This window comes from Anser cygnoides, chromosome 6 (genome assembly GCF_040182565.1).
Source record: "Anser cygnoides isolate HZ-2024a breed goose chromosome 6, Taihu_goose_T2T_genome, whole genome shotgun sequence".
NCBI lineage: Eukaryota > Metazoa > Chordata > Aves > Anseriformes > Anatidae > Anser > Anser cygnoides.
The window spans coordinates 14,638,176-14,654,813 of NC_089878.1; the positions used below are offsets into that span (position 1 = coordinate 14,638,176).

General features: G+C 47.2%; 2 protein-coding genes and 1 long non-coding RNA gene across 8 annotated transcripts in view; 1 reads left to right on the forward strand and 2 right to left on the reverse strand.

Annotated features, from left to right (window-relative positions):
• Positions 1-2,430, reverse strand: part of CCNYL1 (cyclin Y like 1) — a 35,262-nt gene extending 32,832 nt beyond the window's left edge. The window contains exon 1 of one of the 3 annotated variants that reach the window (XM_067000026.1): positions 2,070-2,430. In XM_067000026.1, coding sequence (XP_066856127.1) covers positions 2,070-2,310 — 241 coding nt within the window. In that variant the 5' untranslated portion in view covers positions 2,311-2,430. Of the gene's footprint in view, positions 1-1,476; positions 1,502-2,069 lie in introns of those variants that run through there. The other 2 variants (XM_067000028.1, XM_067000027.1) reach the window with 2 other exon arrangements.
• Positions 2,431-2,831: 401 nt separating this feature from the next.
• Positions 2,832-15,984, forward strand: METTL21A (methyltransferase 21A, HSPA lysine). 3 transcript variants are annotated; one of them, XM_067000034.1, is made up of 3 exons: positions 2,832-3,061; positions 9,749-9,860; positions 10,859-15,984. In XM_067000034.1, exons 2-3 carry the CDS (start codon positions 9,776-9,778, stop codon positions 11,254-11,256), a joined length of 483 nt encoding a protein of 160 aa, XP_066856135.1. In that variant the 5' UTR covers positions 2,832-3,061; positions 9,749-9,775; the 3' UTR covers positions 11,257-15,984. The 3 variants fall into 3 exon arrangements, with proteins under 3 accessions (XP_066856135.1, XP_013027165.3, XP_047903101.2); XM_013171711.3 differs by lacking the exon at positions 2,832-3,061 and adding an exon at positions 9,445-9,600; XM_048047144.2 differs by lacking the exon at positions 2,832-3,061 and adding an exon at positions 9,445-9,600 and having other exon boundaries at positions 10,795-11,070.
• On the reverse strand, positions 3,055-9,246 carry LOC125179905 (uncharacterized). 2 transcript variants are annotated; one of them, XR_010832620.1, is made up of 4 exons: positions 9,093-9,246; positions 8,878-9,008; positions 7,015-7,107; positions 3,055-5,565 (listed from the first exon to the last, which is right to left on the reverse strand). It is a non-coding gene; the product is annotated as an uncharacterized lncRNA (long non-coding RNA). The 2 variants fall into 2 exon arrangements; XR_010832619.1 differs by having other exon boundaries at positions 7,015-7,110.
• Positions 15,985-16,638: the final 654 nt, after the last annotated feature.

Consider the following 16,638-nt stretch of genomic DNA (forward strand, 5'->3'; position numbering starts at 1 on the left):
TAAAAAAAAATAATAGAAGTAATATTATCCCTCAAATTAAACTGCTGGACTACCTACCGCTACAGCAACAAACTCATGTTCTGTAGTAGCCAGCAGCACAGAAACGTGTAGGCTGCCTGCACGGTTTGGTATGCTGACAGCTTTTATATCCTAGAGTTAAGAGGGATAAGCATAGGTACCTGGTATGTGTAAGTGCTGCGTTTACAGATTTAACATTTTCATAGAAGGTCTTAAACAGACAGCAGTATCGCTGACAAATTCATTACAATGTCTGTTTTGTAACACTTCATTTCAGACTCTTCACAAATAATGTTTTATGTTATGAAGTTGATTACTTAATTCTATTTGGTTAGCACTTTAATATGTTCAAAAACAGACACGAGATACTTTAAATCTAACGTTCAACAAACAGAATTGTATTTTTGTAAACATATCAAACTCTGATACTTTTTACAGCCCTAAACAGTCACATCAGTCAGAAAACAGTGGACAAACAGCATTCATCACTTGCAGCAAGATCTACTTCTGAGACCATGCAGTCAGAAACCTCACACCACAGTAAAAGTGATCTTTAAAACCATCTAACACACAAACTATCAGTGCTAAATTTAGGATTACCTCCATCCTCAAAATCCAAGTTCCCATAGCCACAAAACTAAAGTTTGTGATGAACAGCCACTACCTTATTCCTGGCCTATACACTTCTACTCATGTCTGCAAATTAAAGTAAATAAATAAATAAATTAGTACTTCTCTACTTTGAGGCCAATTCTGGCATTTGGATGAGATCAAAATTAAGCCTAATTATTTAGCACTGCTGACATGATCACATACTAAGGAGTCAATCAAATACAATGCTTATTCCTGAGCAGACTTATTTAGCTTAGGCATTTCTGCTTGGCTTATTAGAACATTTAGAGAGTTTAGCTCCTTCTCGCTTAATGAGCATGGAAGAGTTCAGACGTTTCTGCAATATCTTCTCGCAAGAATAAAGTTTTATTTCTCCTAAACGGCAAATAAAATTTCTCCTGCTGTATTGCACAGCTGTCTCAAAGGAGACCCAGGGAGCTGACTGTTCCATCTCATTTCTGTAACAGCTGCACCATGCAGGGCTGTGCAGAACCACGCAAGTTTAATAACTCCATTTCTGAAGGTTTCCTCACCGTTATGCAGCCAGTTTCTCTACCACCACCAAAAACTTGTTCACAAGCTTGATATGAGTACGGAGGGCCAGTAATGATTGTTATTGTATGCATCCTACACTAGAGATGTCAGGCTATTTATTTTTCCAGCTGAATATATTTCATGTAGGTGTGGTTATAATTACAAAGAGGAATAGCAAAGCACTTAATTAGAGAAAGTTTTGAATACCATGAGCTCTTCCACTATGCCGTATGCCTGCAGAACCACGTGAGCTGACAGGCAGACAGGAGCACCCCTAACCAGTTGTCTCAGTAACTCTGCCACGGCACAAACCTGCAAGCATGTCTGAAGAGGAGTTACGCTGGGGAGCGAGCCTTTGCGACACCCGCACTCCAGGTCTGATCGGAAGGGATCTGCACAGCAACACGTACTTCGCTTTTAGCTGAAGGAGAGCAGGCTGGGGGCACGGAGGGTGGCATGAGGAGGAACCTCGGTGCCAGGCAGCTCCGGCTGAGCATCCCACCGCGCAGGGCTGGGCTCCGAGCTCCCGGTGATGTCAGGCACACAGCGCCGTGCTCGCCGTGCCCTCGCTCCCCACACACCCTCTTCCTTCCTCCCGCCCGGCACAGCCTGGGAACGCCGCAGCTCCCGCCGAGCACGGCGCTGGAGGCCGGCCTCCCCCCGCGGCCGGGGGCGCCTCGCCGGCGGCCGGGCCGGGCCGGGCCGGGCCGTGCCCCGGGGGCGCTGGGCGGGCCGGGAGGGAGGGCCCCGAGCGCCGAGCCCCGGGCGGAGGCGTCGCGGCGGGGCAGCCCCGGGGCGCGGTGACAGCGCGGGGGGCCGGAGGGACACGGCCGGGACAAAGCGGCCCCCTCCCGGCTCCCTCCCACACCCCCCCGCCCCGGGCACCGGCCCGCGCCGCCGCTCACCATCCGGGAACTCCCGGTCGCTGATGTGCTGGAGGTGGGGGCCGCCGCCGCCGGGATCCGAGTCCCCCGAGTCGGCCTCCGCCGCCGCCGAGCCGCCGCCGCCCGCCGCCGCCGCCGCCGCCTGGTACGCGTCCGCCCAGCGGTCGGGCCCCGCCGCTGCCCCCCCGCCGCCGCCGCCGCGGGCCCGGCCGAGCTTGGGGCTGGCGTCCGGCGACACGCAGCAGGTGACGGTGTTGCCCATGGGGCTCCGAGCTCCCCCGCCGGGCCCCGGCTGCGCGGCTGCCGGGATGGGGCGGGGGGAGCCGAGGCGCCGGGCTGGGGAGGGGCGGGCGGCAGGAGGAGGGACCGGCGGGGCGGGGACGGCGGGGCGGGGCGGGGCTCAGCGCCTCAGCGCCGGCCGCGCGCGGCCGTTGGGGCGGGCGGGGCCGCGCGCGAGCCGCCCCCCCTGCGCGCGGCCACCAACGGCCCTCGCGCGAGCGGCCGCCTGCCCCCGGCACGGGGAGCGGAGGGGGGCAAGGGGGGGGGGGGGGGCGGCCCCGCCTCGCTCCCGCCCAATCGGCCGCCGCGTGACGCCGCCCCGCCAATGGGCGCGGGAGTCGTCACCGGGCCGGCGCCGCGCCCTTCCTGGCCCCCTCTCCCCCGCCCCCGCGCCAAGCCCCGCCCCTCGCCCCTCGCCCCGCCCCCCGGCGCCGCCCCGCCCCGTGCCGCGGCCGCACGTGCCGCCGGCGCATGATGGCGGCCGGGGCTGCCCGCGGGGCCTCGCAGCCCCCATGGGCGCACAGTGGGCGAGCACTGCCCGGCCTGGCAGCGCACGCGGCAGCCCTGCCAGCTGTGGTTCGGCTCGTGGGCTCACAGCTCTGGCTCCTTCCTGGCCCGTCGGCTCCCCACCCGTGAGCCGCTGCCGGCCTGTGTCCAAAGCACGGCCCCATCTCCCAGACGGGTCTTCACGTTGCCTGCCTCAGGCCTTCCCCACAAGGATGGGTTGCCAGTAGGTTGGTGTGCGTTTTTATTTAACTTCTCGGAAAGCTCAGCGCTTGAGCTCGCAGCCGCGTGGCTCTCTAGCCCCTCGATTCACCACGCACAGCCGTGCCTCCCTTCACCCGTGAGGAGCTTTGTCCTTGAAAGGAGACACCTGAAGCCACCGCTACCAGCTCCTGTCTGCATAATGACTCTTGAGAAACTCCAAAATCTGCAGGCTTGCTTTTGCCCACACAACCTGCAGTGAGCCCTGAGAGTCTCCTGAAGAGACTGCAAGGAAACTGCAGGATTTTCCTTAAGCCATCCAGCTTCACGCTCAGCATCAGTCCCAGAAACGGAGACCAGCTCTTTGTGAATGCTTGGTTGTGCTTCACAGGGCCAATAAGTTTAAATCCTCTCAGTTGTGCTCTTATCTTCACCTTGATATAGTGCTGTGTATGCTTTTCCAAGGCTGTGTGTCTCCTCGTCTGTGGGGAGATAACACCAGCTTTGCGACGTGTTTTCATCCATTTATCCCTTCTTAGAAAGTGTCTCGGCTGCAGAGAAGGGGTGCATTCTGATCTGACTCTCAAGCAGTCTCTGGATAACTTGGAGAAGGGCCACGACATTGTCTTTTCCTGGAAACATAGCTGCAGGAAGAATGAATCACCAGGTTGAACCTGTATAACCAACTGAAAACAAAAGCTCGGGCTTCTGTGTCTCACTGTTGCAAATAATGGGGGGAAAAATAGGCATCCTGTTTTGAAATCCACTACCAGCTGACAGGACAAAAATATTGCAGGCGTGATTGTCTTCTGAAGCTGACATGTAACATAAGACCATGGCCATTTAAGGCAAAAAAAATGAAGCAAAACAGTAGTTAGGGAAATAGATCCAATGCTTCCTTGAGGACTTGAATAAAAAGTAACCAGCGAGGTTGTTCAGAATACACAGGGTGGGTTTTTAGTAGCCCTAAATTTTCAGTTTTAAAGTCACCTCCTGGAGTATTCTTGGCTAGCATGTATTCACCACTGCCCAGCTAGCCGGGGCTGGGAGGCTGTGCTTTGTAGCATGAAGACAGACTGCAGCACCAGTGTCATTGATTAAATTCGTACTTTTGTCTCTGCAGCAATCCAAGATGTCATTACAGGCAGTGCAGGGGTTTCTTTCCTAGCGTGCAAACATCTGGGTCACTGCAGTGATACCAATAGAACAAACATACGGGAGTGAACATTTTTTGACCTTAGCTTTTCTTTTCTGATCCTACCTTTATTTTGTCTTAAGAAAAAATAAAATTAGCTTTGCAGTTATCAAAGGCTAAGGAGAACAAATTGCAGCTGGTAGAGTTAATGGAGACTTCAATACCTGAGAAGAGAATTTGAGATGTGCTGAAGTCAAGAGCAAAGCCTGCAAAGCTGTACTTTGTGTGCTGCTGGGCAGAGAGCTGATCGAACAACTATTTTGATGAGCCAAGCGTTAGAAGTAGCTGTTACTGCAGGTCATGGATACAGTTTTCCTACCAGGAAAAGGAAAACGCTTTCCAGTATTTTAACACAAACATTCACATGGATGTGTGACTTCATTCAGAAGAGGCAAATTGCATGAGTAAGCCCTGCAGTAAGTTTGTTTAGGGTAAACTTCTAAAGGTTTAATTCCACCCTGGGCCACCAAAGCCTGGAAAGAGGCCCGCAGAAACCCTTCCTGCAAGGTCTAAGGTACATGAAATTGCTTAGACCTGACTGTTGCTTTTCTCCATTGTCTGAAGGATTTTGTTTCTAAACAGTGGAGAAAAGCTGCTAATATCATCACGAATTAAACAAACAAAAAACCCCACATTTTTCTTAAGCTTGATTTCTGCTTGGTGTAAAAAGAGTAACCATTGCATTGAGGCAAATGCTCCTGCATCTCTATGAATGTTCTAGTGGCTGTCTGCCTATATATAGACAAATACTGGTTTTAAATTGTTTTTAATTAGTTGTTGTTAACTACTTTTAAATACAGTACACTGCTTGCACTGTAACTTCCCCTCCAATTACATAACACTGCACCTATAGAACTCATCAGAAATTTGGGGACCTAAAATTAAGCCTTTAGATCCATATTCAGACTCGACAAAAGGGTATTTTTTGCAGCATTTTCCCTGCCCCAGCGTCCCACATGCCAGCCACACGTCAGCCCGGTGTGTGGCCATCAGCCGGCTGCAACGAGCACAGAAGCTGCAGGAGGAGGAGGGCACCGGAGGGCCCAGTGCTGCCCAAAAGCCACCCGTGTGCGCACTGATGGCCACTCACACATCGCTCATGCTCCGGTGGGTGAGGCGTGCTCCTGTCACACGGCCCAACACGTGGCATCCTATGGCCTGGAAGTCTGGCTAGTAGAGACCTGCATGAGGCTGCAGATCTGTGAGCATCCACAAGCACGTTTGTAAGAGGAGGTTTCCAGCAAATGAAGTGCAGTTGTTGCTTATGGAAAGGACGATCTGGCTCATTTTGCTTTTTGTTGCTTAATTAAAACTTCAGAATAATGTCAGCCTTCAGAACTGCAAGGCATTTGAGAGATCAGTCACATAATTCCACTAAAAGCTAAGTGATTTTTCTGTAGCAAGAGATTTTAATAAACATGGTGATTATGTCTGACAGTTTATCAAGATGTGAGGTTTAAGGTGTGAATGCAATACTACGGATGGGAACTATTCCTTCTTCAGAGGCCCCAGAAACTTCCTGCATTTCAGCTCATTTGCTTATGAAATTATACATCTTCGTATTTTTTCTCATTACTTCCATTGTTTAATGTAACTTTGTGTATAAAGAAAATGACAGTGGATGATACCTTACATTATTTTGATATTTAACAGTTTTCAGTGATCTTGCTGAACCAGCAAGTTATAATGTCTACAGATAACCTGCCAGTTTCTGCAGAAGCTTTAAGTTTTCAGTTTTAATTCACCCTGTTGGTTTCAAAGATGATCCAGATCAGTTCAAGCTGAGGCTGTCTTAACTCTGTAACTGCAAGCTGTGATGAGCCAAATTAATCTCTGGTTTACTCCCTTTTCATTTAACAAAAAGCAGTTCACCACCCCATCTATCTCAGTGGTGTAGAGAATCTGGAAGCTCCTGGTGAAGATTTAAATGTAAAAGTTGTTAACCATTTCACTGCTAGTCATTTGAATGGGCACTTATGGTGACAGTTAAGGAGAAAGACCGCTTTCTTTTGCGAGTTTTCCTCCGTGCCTTGTGTTTGCTAGTTTTCGTTGGCTGATGAAAGTTCTTAGCAAAACAGACATTTGTCAAAACTTTCCTTCAAAGACAGCTTTTGTTTTTCAGTGGAATGACAACCAGACATAGATGATATTTATTTAGAAAGGAGAGGATTAGACACGTATGACCAGAAGTTTCCACACAAATAGTCACTGCTAGCCTTTTGTACAACAGAACCATTTGGGATAAGGCGTTGCTGTCAAAGGGTTATCAACAACACAGGTTTCCAGATACAGAGTTAAAAAAAAATAGATTGCTTCTATTTATACCTGCCTTTGCCTTGGTAACCAGAGACTGTGAGATGGATGCAGTATTTTCCCCACATTGGGGATGGTAATATGGTACATGCAGTGTCTGCAGAGCCATCACAAGAACTGTTGCATTCACTTCTAAGGGAGGATTTTAAACATTGAGCAGTAAAGAGAAAATTTCAATAAGGGAGGTATATTAGTATGGCTTCAAAACAATTTGCACTCGTTTCCAACTCATCTACTTGATTCTTTGATCTTCTGAGTATTACAAGGACCGCTGCTCTTAAACGCTTTTTTAAATTACCCAAAGCATCTTATTGGCATCTGAGGTAGCACAATTTACTTACAGTTGGACACATTATGCCTTTGTTCTATTAAGTAGTCGAGTGAGATAAGAACGGACTTAAATCAGTGTTTCTTTTTCCTTTAACTCACCCTTGCTTTCCATAAAATGAGCTGTTTCCTACTTTGAAAGTTTACCTGCTGCTTAGGTGTCTGTCTTGCCTTCTTCAGTTTTGAAAAGATGAACCAAGGTATGTTCTTGCAACCTTATCATTGTGCTAAGCTCTCACCCTGCTGGGAGAAAAAGCATTTCAGTTCTGGACAATTGTTTTAGGCCTAAAATTCTTTGTTGTTTCATTTTCCTTATCATTTTACTGTCAGGAAGGGTGGGAAAAAACACATCTTTTTCTCTGCCACTATAATACTTGGGTATTGTAACTTAGAAAATAGATTTGGAGAGGGAAAAAGTTAAATTTAAGGCTCTTTCTGAGCTTTTAGTGCACTTGATTGCCTTTTAATAGCTTCACTATCCAGTTCTAATCTGGAAAGTAATTCCTGACCTTCTGTCTAAGGCTCATGGAAGTCAGTGCCAAAGAAACATTAGCAGGGAAGAAGGGAAAATACTTCTGGGAACCAGAGCAGGATTGCTAGAGAACCTGCTGATCTCCAAAGATATTCAGGGATATTTGTCTTACAAAAACACATTCTTGAGAAAAAAACATTCACTACCTTATTGTCTTTGAGAACAAACGTGTACATTTTCATGTACAGCCTCCTTTCACTCTAGTTACTATTTGGCCAGACTCTAGGTCTTCCAAAATACCGCAGGGGAAGAAAACTGCTGGGGGTGGGGTGGGGAAAGGAGGCGATTAGGAGCACCGGAGCCCTGCTGCACTCATCCACATCTCCTAGGCTGGAGATCCCAAGGCTGGCATGTGATTTAGGAGGTGGAGGCAAAAGATGCGTGCCATTTGGGAGTTTCCCTCGATTTGCCTGATGGTGTAGTTTAAGCACAGTGTAAGTGAATCAAAAACTCATCCAAGCAGAGTTCTTATTTCAAGTGTAATCATTCTCATAGCTTTTCCCACATTGCCTATATAAATAATTAAAAAAAAATCAAGATAATAGCACAAGGAGCTTCAAACTCTGAAAAGCAGAAGCAGTGGCAAGGGACCAGCACTTTAGGACATAAAACCACAGTAAGCTGAATCATCGCACCTGCTCTGGCATGCTTATGAGAAGAAGTCTGAGTTGCCATAAGACAAGTATGAACTGGTTTTGGGCAAATGAAATACTGGTTTTCATTCCCCTACAGTAGCAGAACCCTAAAAACAAGCTTTGGTTCCTGCTACCCCTGCGCAGCCTGTAATGCTCTTCCACAAAGGTGTTCATGAATCTTGAGCCATTCAGTCAAAATCAACGTCTTTCGCATGTAACCACATTTGCTTTCGTCTGCCAGCCAGATTCACTGCTTCCTGTGGGAAAGTGTTGTTTTTTGTTTTTTGTTTTTTTTTTTTTTTTTCTGGAGCTGGTTATGCTCCCCAACTTCGAGGGCTGGCCTAACCCTTCTTTCTGGTGGTGACACAAAGAGCTGCCGAGCCACACAACAACTGGAGATGGCCACAGGGAAGCCATGCTGCTCCGCGGCCCCACTCCCCCAGGCATTTTTCTTGCGGCCCTCTGCACACAAGGTCTGGCTCCTTGCAGGGGCTGAGGAACATGTCTGGAGCTACTGTGCCTGCGGGTGGAATACCTGCAGCAGTGCTTCTAGAGAGCTGGAGTGCGAGTGCTGCCAGGACGATTCCCCAGCCCTCCCATGGCCTTTAGCAGGCTTTGGAGCAAGTTCAAGTAACTGGGTATGAAGACAGACAAAGGAGAGGAGCACTGTGTTGTTTTGCCAAACAAGATTAAACGGAGCCAAAGGTGAAGAGAAACCCATGCACAAACAAGGCAGCAGGAGCGTTAGCACCACACTCCCACTTGAGAGCAACTCTGGCTTTACTGCCACGGTCAATATTCTGGCCAGATGCACAAAAGGAGATGTGTTTCTGAGATGGTTACCTGGTTATTGAAGGACTGCTTCCAGGTTGGTGATGAGTACTTGCGGGGGCCATGTTCACAGAGCTGGCAGTGGGGGATGAGGCTGGGAGTCTGGACAAATCTGTTTCCTTTATGGCAACTACCTCAAAACCCTGAAAGAGAAGAAGTAAGCTGAAGCCACAGAGAGGCAACAGTGGCAGCAGACAGCGCCTCACAGAGCATTTGGCATCTCTTACCTTTTTGTATAGCACCTAGGTGTCAAAAAGAGAAGCCCACCAGCCTCCTCGCTCCCAAGCAAACTGGTACCACTTAGATGCTCACTGGGGTCCCCCCCCGCCTCTTTCTTTCGTGTTTTCCATTTCCGCCCTCATTTTTTTTTTTTCCTTTTTTCTTTCCCTCCCCCCCCGGCCCGTTGTGGGACTCCTACACCCAGCCCCGAGCCCGCTGCTGGCGCTCCGAGCCCCGCCGCCAGGCCGCGCCCCGCCTCAGGCGCCCGGGGCCCGCCACGGGGGAGCGGCGGCGGCGGGAGGCCGGGCCGGGAGCGGGGCTCTCGCGGGGGCCTTCCCCCGGCGCCTTCCCGGTGCCCCGCGGGAGGCCGCCGGCATGGCGCTGGTGCCCTACGCGGAGGGCTGGGGCCTGCAGGGCCTGCGCAGCCCGTGGGCCACGTACCGCTTCGCGGGGCGCACCGTGCGCCTGCGGCAGGACTGGCAGCGGCTCGGCGTGGCGGCCGTGGTGTGGGACGCGGTAGGTACGGGCCGGGCGGCGCTGCTCTGCCCGAGCTGCTAGGCCTGGCCCTTCCCATAACCTTCTCCCTTTGTGTAAATCAGAAACGCAATGATTGAGCGTGACTGAAATGAGCCCTGTGCTTAACTGGCCTTGTCTCCTGGCTTAGGCTGTCGTCCTGTGCGCGTATCTGGAGATGGGAAGCATCGATCTCAGAGATCGGTCTGTGATTGAGCTGGGAGCTGGAACCGGATTGCTGGGAATAGTGGCCACGCTGCTGGGTAAGGGTTCGTTTGTTTGCTTTAAGCAATTTACAACTGTACTAAAACTGCCACTTTTACATCTACATGCCTGGTACAGAAGTTAATACCAAAGCCACCTATGTGAACTGGGATGTATCCTGCCTGAGTCATCTTCCTTTCTTGTTAGACTTCAGAGCCTGTTGCATTATTTATTGTGGCGATGGTGCCACTGCAGTTTACTTTATGGTGGGACCCTTGACGCCTGTTACCATGGTAGTCAGCTCCGCAGCACTGAGTTCTGCAGCTCTCTTCCCCCAGGGAGCGAGAGCTGTACTTGCTGTCTTCCACTTGTCCTAAAATGCAGCACGGATGAAGCTACAGACAGAAATCACTCTGTGCTTGTGTGAGCCTTGTTAGCCTGTCTTGCAAACAGGGAAACCAAAGTCTGGAGAAATGATTTACCTGGGATCCGTGGCTGAGGCAAGGACTGGGTACTATGTTCAATTTGTGCTAGCTGTCCCAGACTATCTTTGTAATTCAAAGCTCTAGTAACTGTGGAAGGTGCTGATTGAAATAATAAAAACAGTGGCATGACCACATTTTGTCAAACTGCTAAATCTCACAGGGATAAATTTCATCTGACCTGTGAAATAGGTTTTCTAGCTGCCTGTCTTCAACAGAACAAGTAAGGAATCAGAGCAGGTTAATTGTAGCAATCCCTTTAACTTTGTTGTCACCTATGGAAAGGCAGAAAGTAACTACTTTCATGCACTGAGAAAAAGCTCCAGAACACTTTCTTTGTTTAATCCGACAGTCTTTGTGTGAAAAATACTCTATATTCTTAAGTGACTGATGAAGAATAGGATGTGTGGAGACAGTGGGCTTTCTGCTTGTTTTGTTCTTTTGTTTTTAATCAAACAGCTTAGGGGAATTAATAGCGTTTAACAGGAACTAAGGAGGCTGTTTGACTTAGAGCACTGTATTCCAAATGCTGTGTTTACAGACATTAACCTGAGACAAACTCTTGTACCACCTAGGTGCTCGTGTTACCATCACAGACAGGGAAGCAGCACTGGAGTTCCTGGAGTCAAACGTACAGGCTAACTTACCTTCTGAACTCCATCCAAGAGCTGTGGTGAAGGAATTGACTTGGGGAAAAGACCTAGGTAACTTCCCTCCAGGAGCGTTTGACTTCGTCTTGGGAGCAGACATCATTTATCTGGAAGAAACTTTTGGGGAACTGCTTCAGACATTAGAGCATCTATGCTCAGAGCAAACTGTGATTCTTCTTTCCTGTCGTATCCGCTATGAACGGGATAACAAATTCTTGAAGATGCTGAAAGGCCATTTCTCTGTATATGAGGTCCACTATGATTCCAGTAAGGACATTCATATCTACAAAGCACAGAGGCACAGTCACAAGGATGACTTTTGACTCTATACTTTGTTAATAAGCCACTGATACTGTTCAAACCTCTCCTAGTTTCTATTAAATACAATTGTTCCTAAGCATATAATTGCAGAGGTTGTGCTATTTCTCTTCCACTTGGTCTGACACAGCAAGGATTGTACTTAACCTTCTGCTTGTTGAATTTCTGCTTCATTCCTTAATAACAAACTTATAAGCTCTTCCACCGACTTTTTATCAAATGTAATTTCTGAAGCTGATTTAAGCTGCAGAAGTCTCCATGTGTGAAAAATGTCATAAAAAGACCTGTTGTTTAAAATCAAATGACACTTAACTTCTGTGGGAAACTTAGATTGGGGATTAGAATAGATAAAGTGGGATTTTTCCTCCTTATAATTTCAGCTTTAGAAAAGTAAAGTAATATGGAAGAAATATAAACTAAGACTGCAGCTCCAAATGCTTTAACTCTTCAAACCTTCTGCACCTTTAAAGTTGCAGTAAAAGAAGCCATTCAAAGGGCAAAACCAACAAAAGCAGATGCTATAAAGTTACTCTATTGCTGCCACTGCTGAACTGAAGAGGCACAGGGAAACAAGGGGTGGGTCAGTACAGGGGAAGGATCAACATTGCAGAGTACGCCAACTTGGAAATTAGAGGTGATTATATCTGACTTGTGAGTGTGGACGCCGTACTGAAGGTACAGGCCTGCGGTACTGAAGCAGTCCTGGTTCCTGGGTTGTCCCTAACAATCTAACTGTCCCTCACACGGATCAAGGCTCCTCTGAGCAGATAGAAACGTGTGTGCACCAGCAGGGCAAGTAAAACAAGGAGACTCAAACTGCTTTTTAAATACCAGTCTTTGACTCTCAGAGTACTACTTTTTACTTTCTACCTCAATTTGTTTTATGGGTCACTGTCTCTGAGAGCAGTTATTTAGGAGAGGAAAATGCTGCTGTAAAATCTTTATAGTTGGGGGAATGTATTCTTCTACTACTGGGGAGCTTGAGGCTTGAGACATCTAGATTTTGGCATGCTTCTGGTGCACAGATGCTGTTCTAAGTTACTGAATTTTTATCTTAAGCTTTTGGAAATACCTGTGTGTTTATCCCATAAAACCTACATGATAGGTGCAGCTTGGAATCTGAATCACACCACGAGCAGATTTCCATCTCTTTCTAATGGTGGAAGCAGGAAACTAGTGAAAGCAGTGGCCTAGATTTTTTTTTTCCTTTAAACTTAACCCGGGTCAGGTTCATGCATGTCTTTGGCACTGACAACAGCAAAAGGCAGCAGCTGCTTTGGGCCATGGATGTAACAAGCTCTTTATCTCCTCTGCTTCTATCAAACTTCCCAACTGGAAAAGATGCAGAGGGTCTGTGGTCCAGAAAGGACAGGTAGACTGTAATCTGGAAATGACACATTTGTCATTACAGCTCCGATCAATGAGGCCCAAAGGTCTTGTTTCATCACTGGAGAGTCTGTCAGCTGTTTTCAGCTGAAGTTTTCTGCTTGGCTCTGAACTCAGCCTGAGGGTGGATGTTTTGTAAAACACTTGCTTACAATGGTCTGTTTAGAAGCCACATGGTGTCACTAAAACAGTACTTACACAGCTTGCTGGGAATCTGCAGTCTGAAACCAGAGTTTAAGTCCTTTGAGGGAAGGAGGACAGCAGCTTTAATTAAAAACAGAACACAGAATGAGTTTTGATGTGCCAGACATAGCATTTTCTGTCCTATCAACTGAGTGAACAATGTTTGGGAAAAAAATTACAAGCCCTCCCCATTCTGTTTCTGTATAGTTTTTGGAATGTGACTAAGTTCTCACCACTCCTCTTCCTTTTCCTCCCCACCGGTGCTTCCTTCTCTCTTAGCTTGCCTGTGGTCACTGCATATTTTAGCTTCCCCTGGGGCTGGAGCTGGCAGAAAGCGGAGGGCTGGTTCTTGTGCCTGGGTATGCACGTGACTTGGCCCATGGGGAAGATCTGCTACCTAGCCATGCTAGCTCTCGCAAGAGGCTGCAGCTTGCACTGTTGCCTTAGCAGGAACCTGCTTAAAAAGCCTAAACAGCACAGAAGAAAGCCTAGGTAACAACCTATGTGCTGTTAAGAAGGGGGTTTTGCTCCAGGCCTTGCTTTGACAGTAGAAGGTCTGCATTTTTAAAACAAATCAGTTTCACTGTATCACTTCCTAATGTTTAGCAGCTCACAGTATGTTTTCCTAGAGCTGCTGTTACAACCCGTAGCTTCTGAGAGCAGGAATGTGGCAGAAGAGACCAGGCCTGACTTCTGCAGTGCTGCTGTTGCACAGGAGCTCTGCAAAGCCGAGGGAGTATGTTCGAAGGCACTGCTGAAGAAATACTGCTGCTCATAAGTAAATACCTGTGGAGCACAGCACGAGACAGATGCTGGCAGTTCAGGCGAGTGCCTTGCCCTGAGCTGCAGAGATTTTGGTGGCCCCTCCGCACCCAGTGAGCTCCGAGTACAAAGTGGCACCCCCTGAAGGGGACACCTTGTCTTCTGACCACCACTGGGGTGCAGGCACTCCTTTAGATTCAGGAGATGAGACCCAAATCTAGGCAGACCAAACAGAGCTTGCCTCCTCTCCCTCCCATAGCAGTCCCTTGATGCCTGCAGACCCTCTTTTTGCATTGGGTGAGGCCGGCAAGCTATGGCAGGGCAGAACAGGACAATGTCTTCTTAGGTGCCCTCTGCCCCTTCACAACAGAAGGGAGTAAAGCACGTGAGTTGATGCAGCAATACAAGGGCAGGGATCCCCTTTGCCAGTGTTAACTAGCAATCTGAGGAAAGGCGAGCTGTGGGGTGAGCCAGGAGAGAGAATGAAAAAGGGAGGATAGGAATACTGCTGCTAGGCCGCCACCGCAAGCACGTCAGTTCTGGTTGCTTTTTAAGCTACAGTGTTCAGTGGCAGGCACCACCCGTGAGAACAACTCATCTGAAACCTATATCCCACTCCTGTTCGGTAGTGCTCACACCCTTCTTCACTAGCCAGTGAGCAGTGCCTTCTGCTGTCCCAAGCCAGGCTACACAGCTTTTTTATATTCTCATTACACATAGCTTCAGGCAAATGCTGGGTGTGAACCACACCAGACATGTAGGACAGAAGTAGGACAGGTGTAACTGCCCAGTGAGCAAGCACCGAGAGCACCTCTCTGCAAGGTCACCTGCAAGCCTGAGGTGGAAGCAAACTCTGGTGTCCTGACCGATCAGTCCCAGGTGAGCTTCTGATGCAGAACGAGATGATGCACATTAATGCTTCAGCAGCTGTATGGCATTTATGCTAACACCCTGCCCAAGCACTTTCTGTCACTGTGTTCACCCTAGAACTAGAGAAATCGCCATGATTCTCTTTTGGGTGGTTCCACTACATCAGTCCTGTTTTGTGACATGATGTGAATTCACCTGGAGGGAGGACCTGTTTGTGCATCAGTCCGTGAGTAGTGAGGCAGTGCATAAATAGTCTCGCAAGAGAAAAAATACTCACCCCAGGGAGAGGATCCAAGACACAGGAAAGTGATTGGATAGATGTGAACGTGATGTGAATTTCTGCAGTCATTCCTGAAACATGTCATGCTGTGAGAAAACAAACTTTTCTGAAATGTCATTGCAAAACTGAAGTGGTGTTCAATTAATATAAAGACATGGACTATGATATTCAACTCTGTTTTACGGACAAAGAGCTTCGAGGTGCAGTATCACAAGAATCGGCTTTATTAGATGACCTACTGACTGCAGGCGGACCTGCATTGCCTGATTCTTTCAGTGTGAAATTCAAGACAAACTGCATTTTTATCTTATGGCCTAATCCCTGTTTGATTCTCCTTCATTACCGAGATGTGGATTTCGTGAACAAGTATAGGAATGTGATTATGCAAACGCTTAGTTGTGAAAACTACAAAATCCCAGCCATAATGAGCTGACCTTTCTTCTTTCCCTTAATTTCACTAGAGGTGTGTTTGCATCGGTACTGAATTTGTTCTTCTGGCTTTTATCCCAGTGTTTTGATCCAGCCTTGCAGATTACATAATCAAGTTACAATCTTTGCAATGCTTGCTGCCTTCTGTTCTGTTCTTAAAATCAGTAGTACATGGCTTACAGGAATGCTTAAAAGTGGGAAAGACAGCATATTTAAACTGTGAAAAGAAAAAAAATCTTTCACACATTATTAAACAACAGAACTAATTGCCACGAGAACAGATACAAGAAAGCAGGTTTAAAAATAAGTATCAGAAGTGGAAGAGAAACTGTTATTCAGGATTTAACCTCTCATTAATTCAATTTAATTAAGATTTAAAAAGCCTTCTATTTGGGAAAATTATCTCATGAATACTTACAGCAGGCCACAGATCATGAGAGGACACCATCATTGGCTTAAAATATGCCTTTTCACATATTTCTTTCTAGTTTTGCCCCTAAATTAGTGTAAATGGATCATCCTGTCCAAAAAAGAGACTTTTTAGAGTTTTTAAAAGCATGTTTATGTGACTGCACATAAATGTTTGTGTAAAAAGGGAGTTATGACAGTTTATACCACAAAGGTTACAGTAAGAAAAAGCACTTCTTTATGACAATAATTCACAAATTCACAAGAATCACTTTAATATACAAAGCAATTACTACCATTCTGAAACACAAAGCAGCTAATATGTACATAGTGTTAATAAAATGCATTATAACCCAGTACATTTTTTTAAAAACACAGATAAAGCACAAAAAAAAAGTAAAAAAAAAAAACATAACAGGGATGTTTCTAAATTTTGGGGAAAATGTAAATAAGAACTTATTTTCCTCCAACAATGGATTTTCATTTAGTCTTTTAACTTCCACAGGTACGTGGGAGTCAAGCTCAAATACCCTGTTCTGTGCTGACATGGTTTGGGTAAAGAATCAGAAATGCAGATGAGGTGAACTTGCTCTTTCCAGCTTACATTACAAAGGGAGAATAACCACCCTCGCTCTGGAAGCTTCCCTGAAAAACGCTGTTCCAAAACAATTTCAAATTATAAATCCAGACTACAAGTAACTCATTTTTGAAATGAACAACCAACCTGTGGACAAGTCTGTGGAGGGGTTGGCTGCCAACTAGCACCTCTTCTTGCCCTGTTCCCCATCCCATCCCTAGAAGTCCATATAAGCAGCACAGCGTCAAATCTCATACAAACTCGCAGTTCTAGAACTTTTTAAACTTCATGTTTTAATATAAATAAACGTCATTACACACACAAAAAATGGAGTGGCACCTGGATAAAACACAACTTGTAAAGAGCATCCAAACATCCTCAGTTCTTAACAGCGGCCATTTCCAGGTAACTGACTGGCTCAAGGCCTGCCTTCCCCTTGGTCTCACACTCGGCTATCCCCTAATTTAGAGAAATACAAAGTTGAGGCCGAGA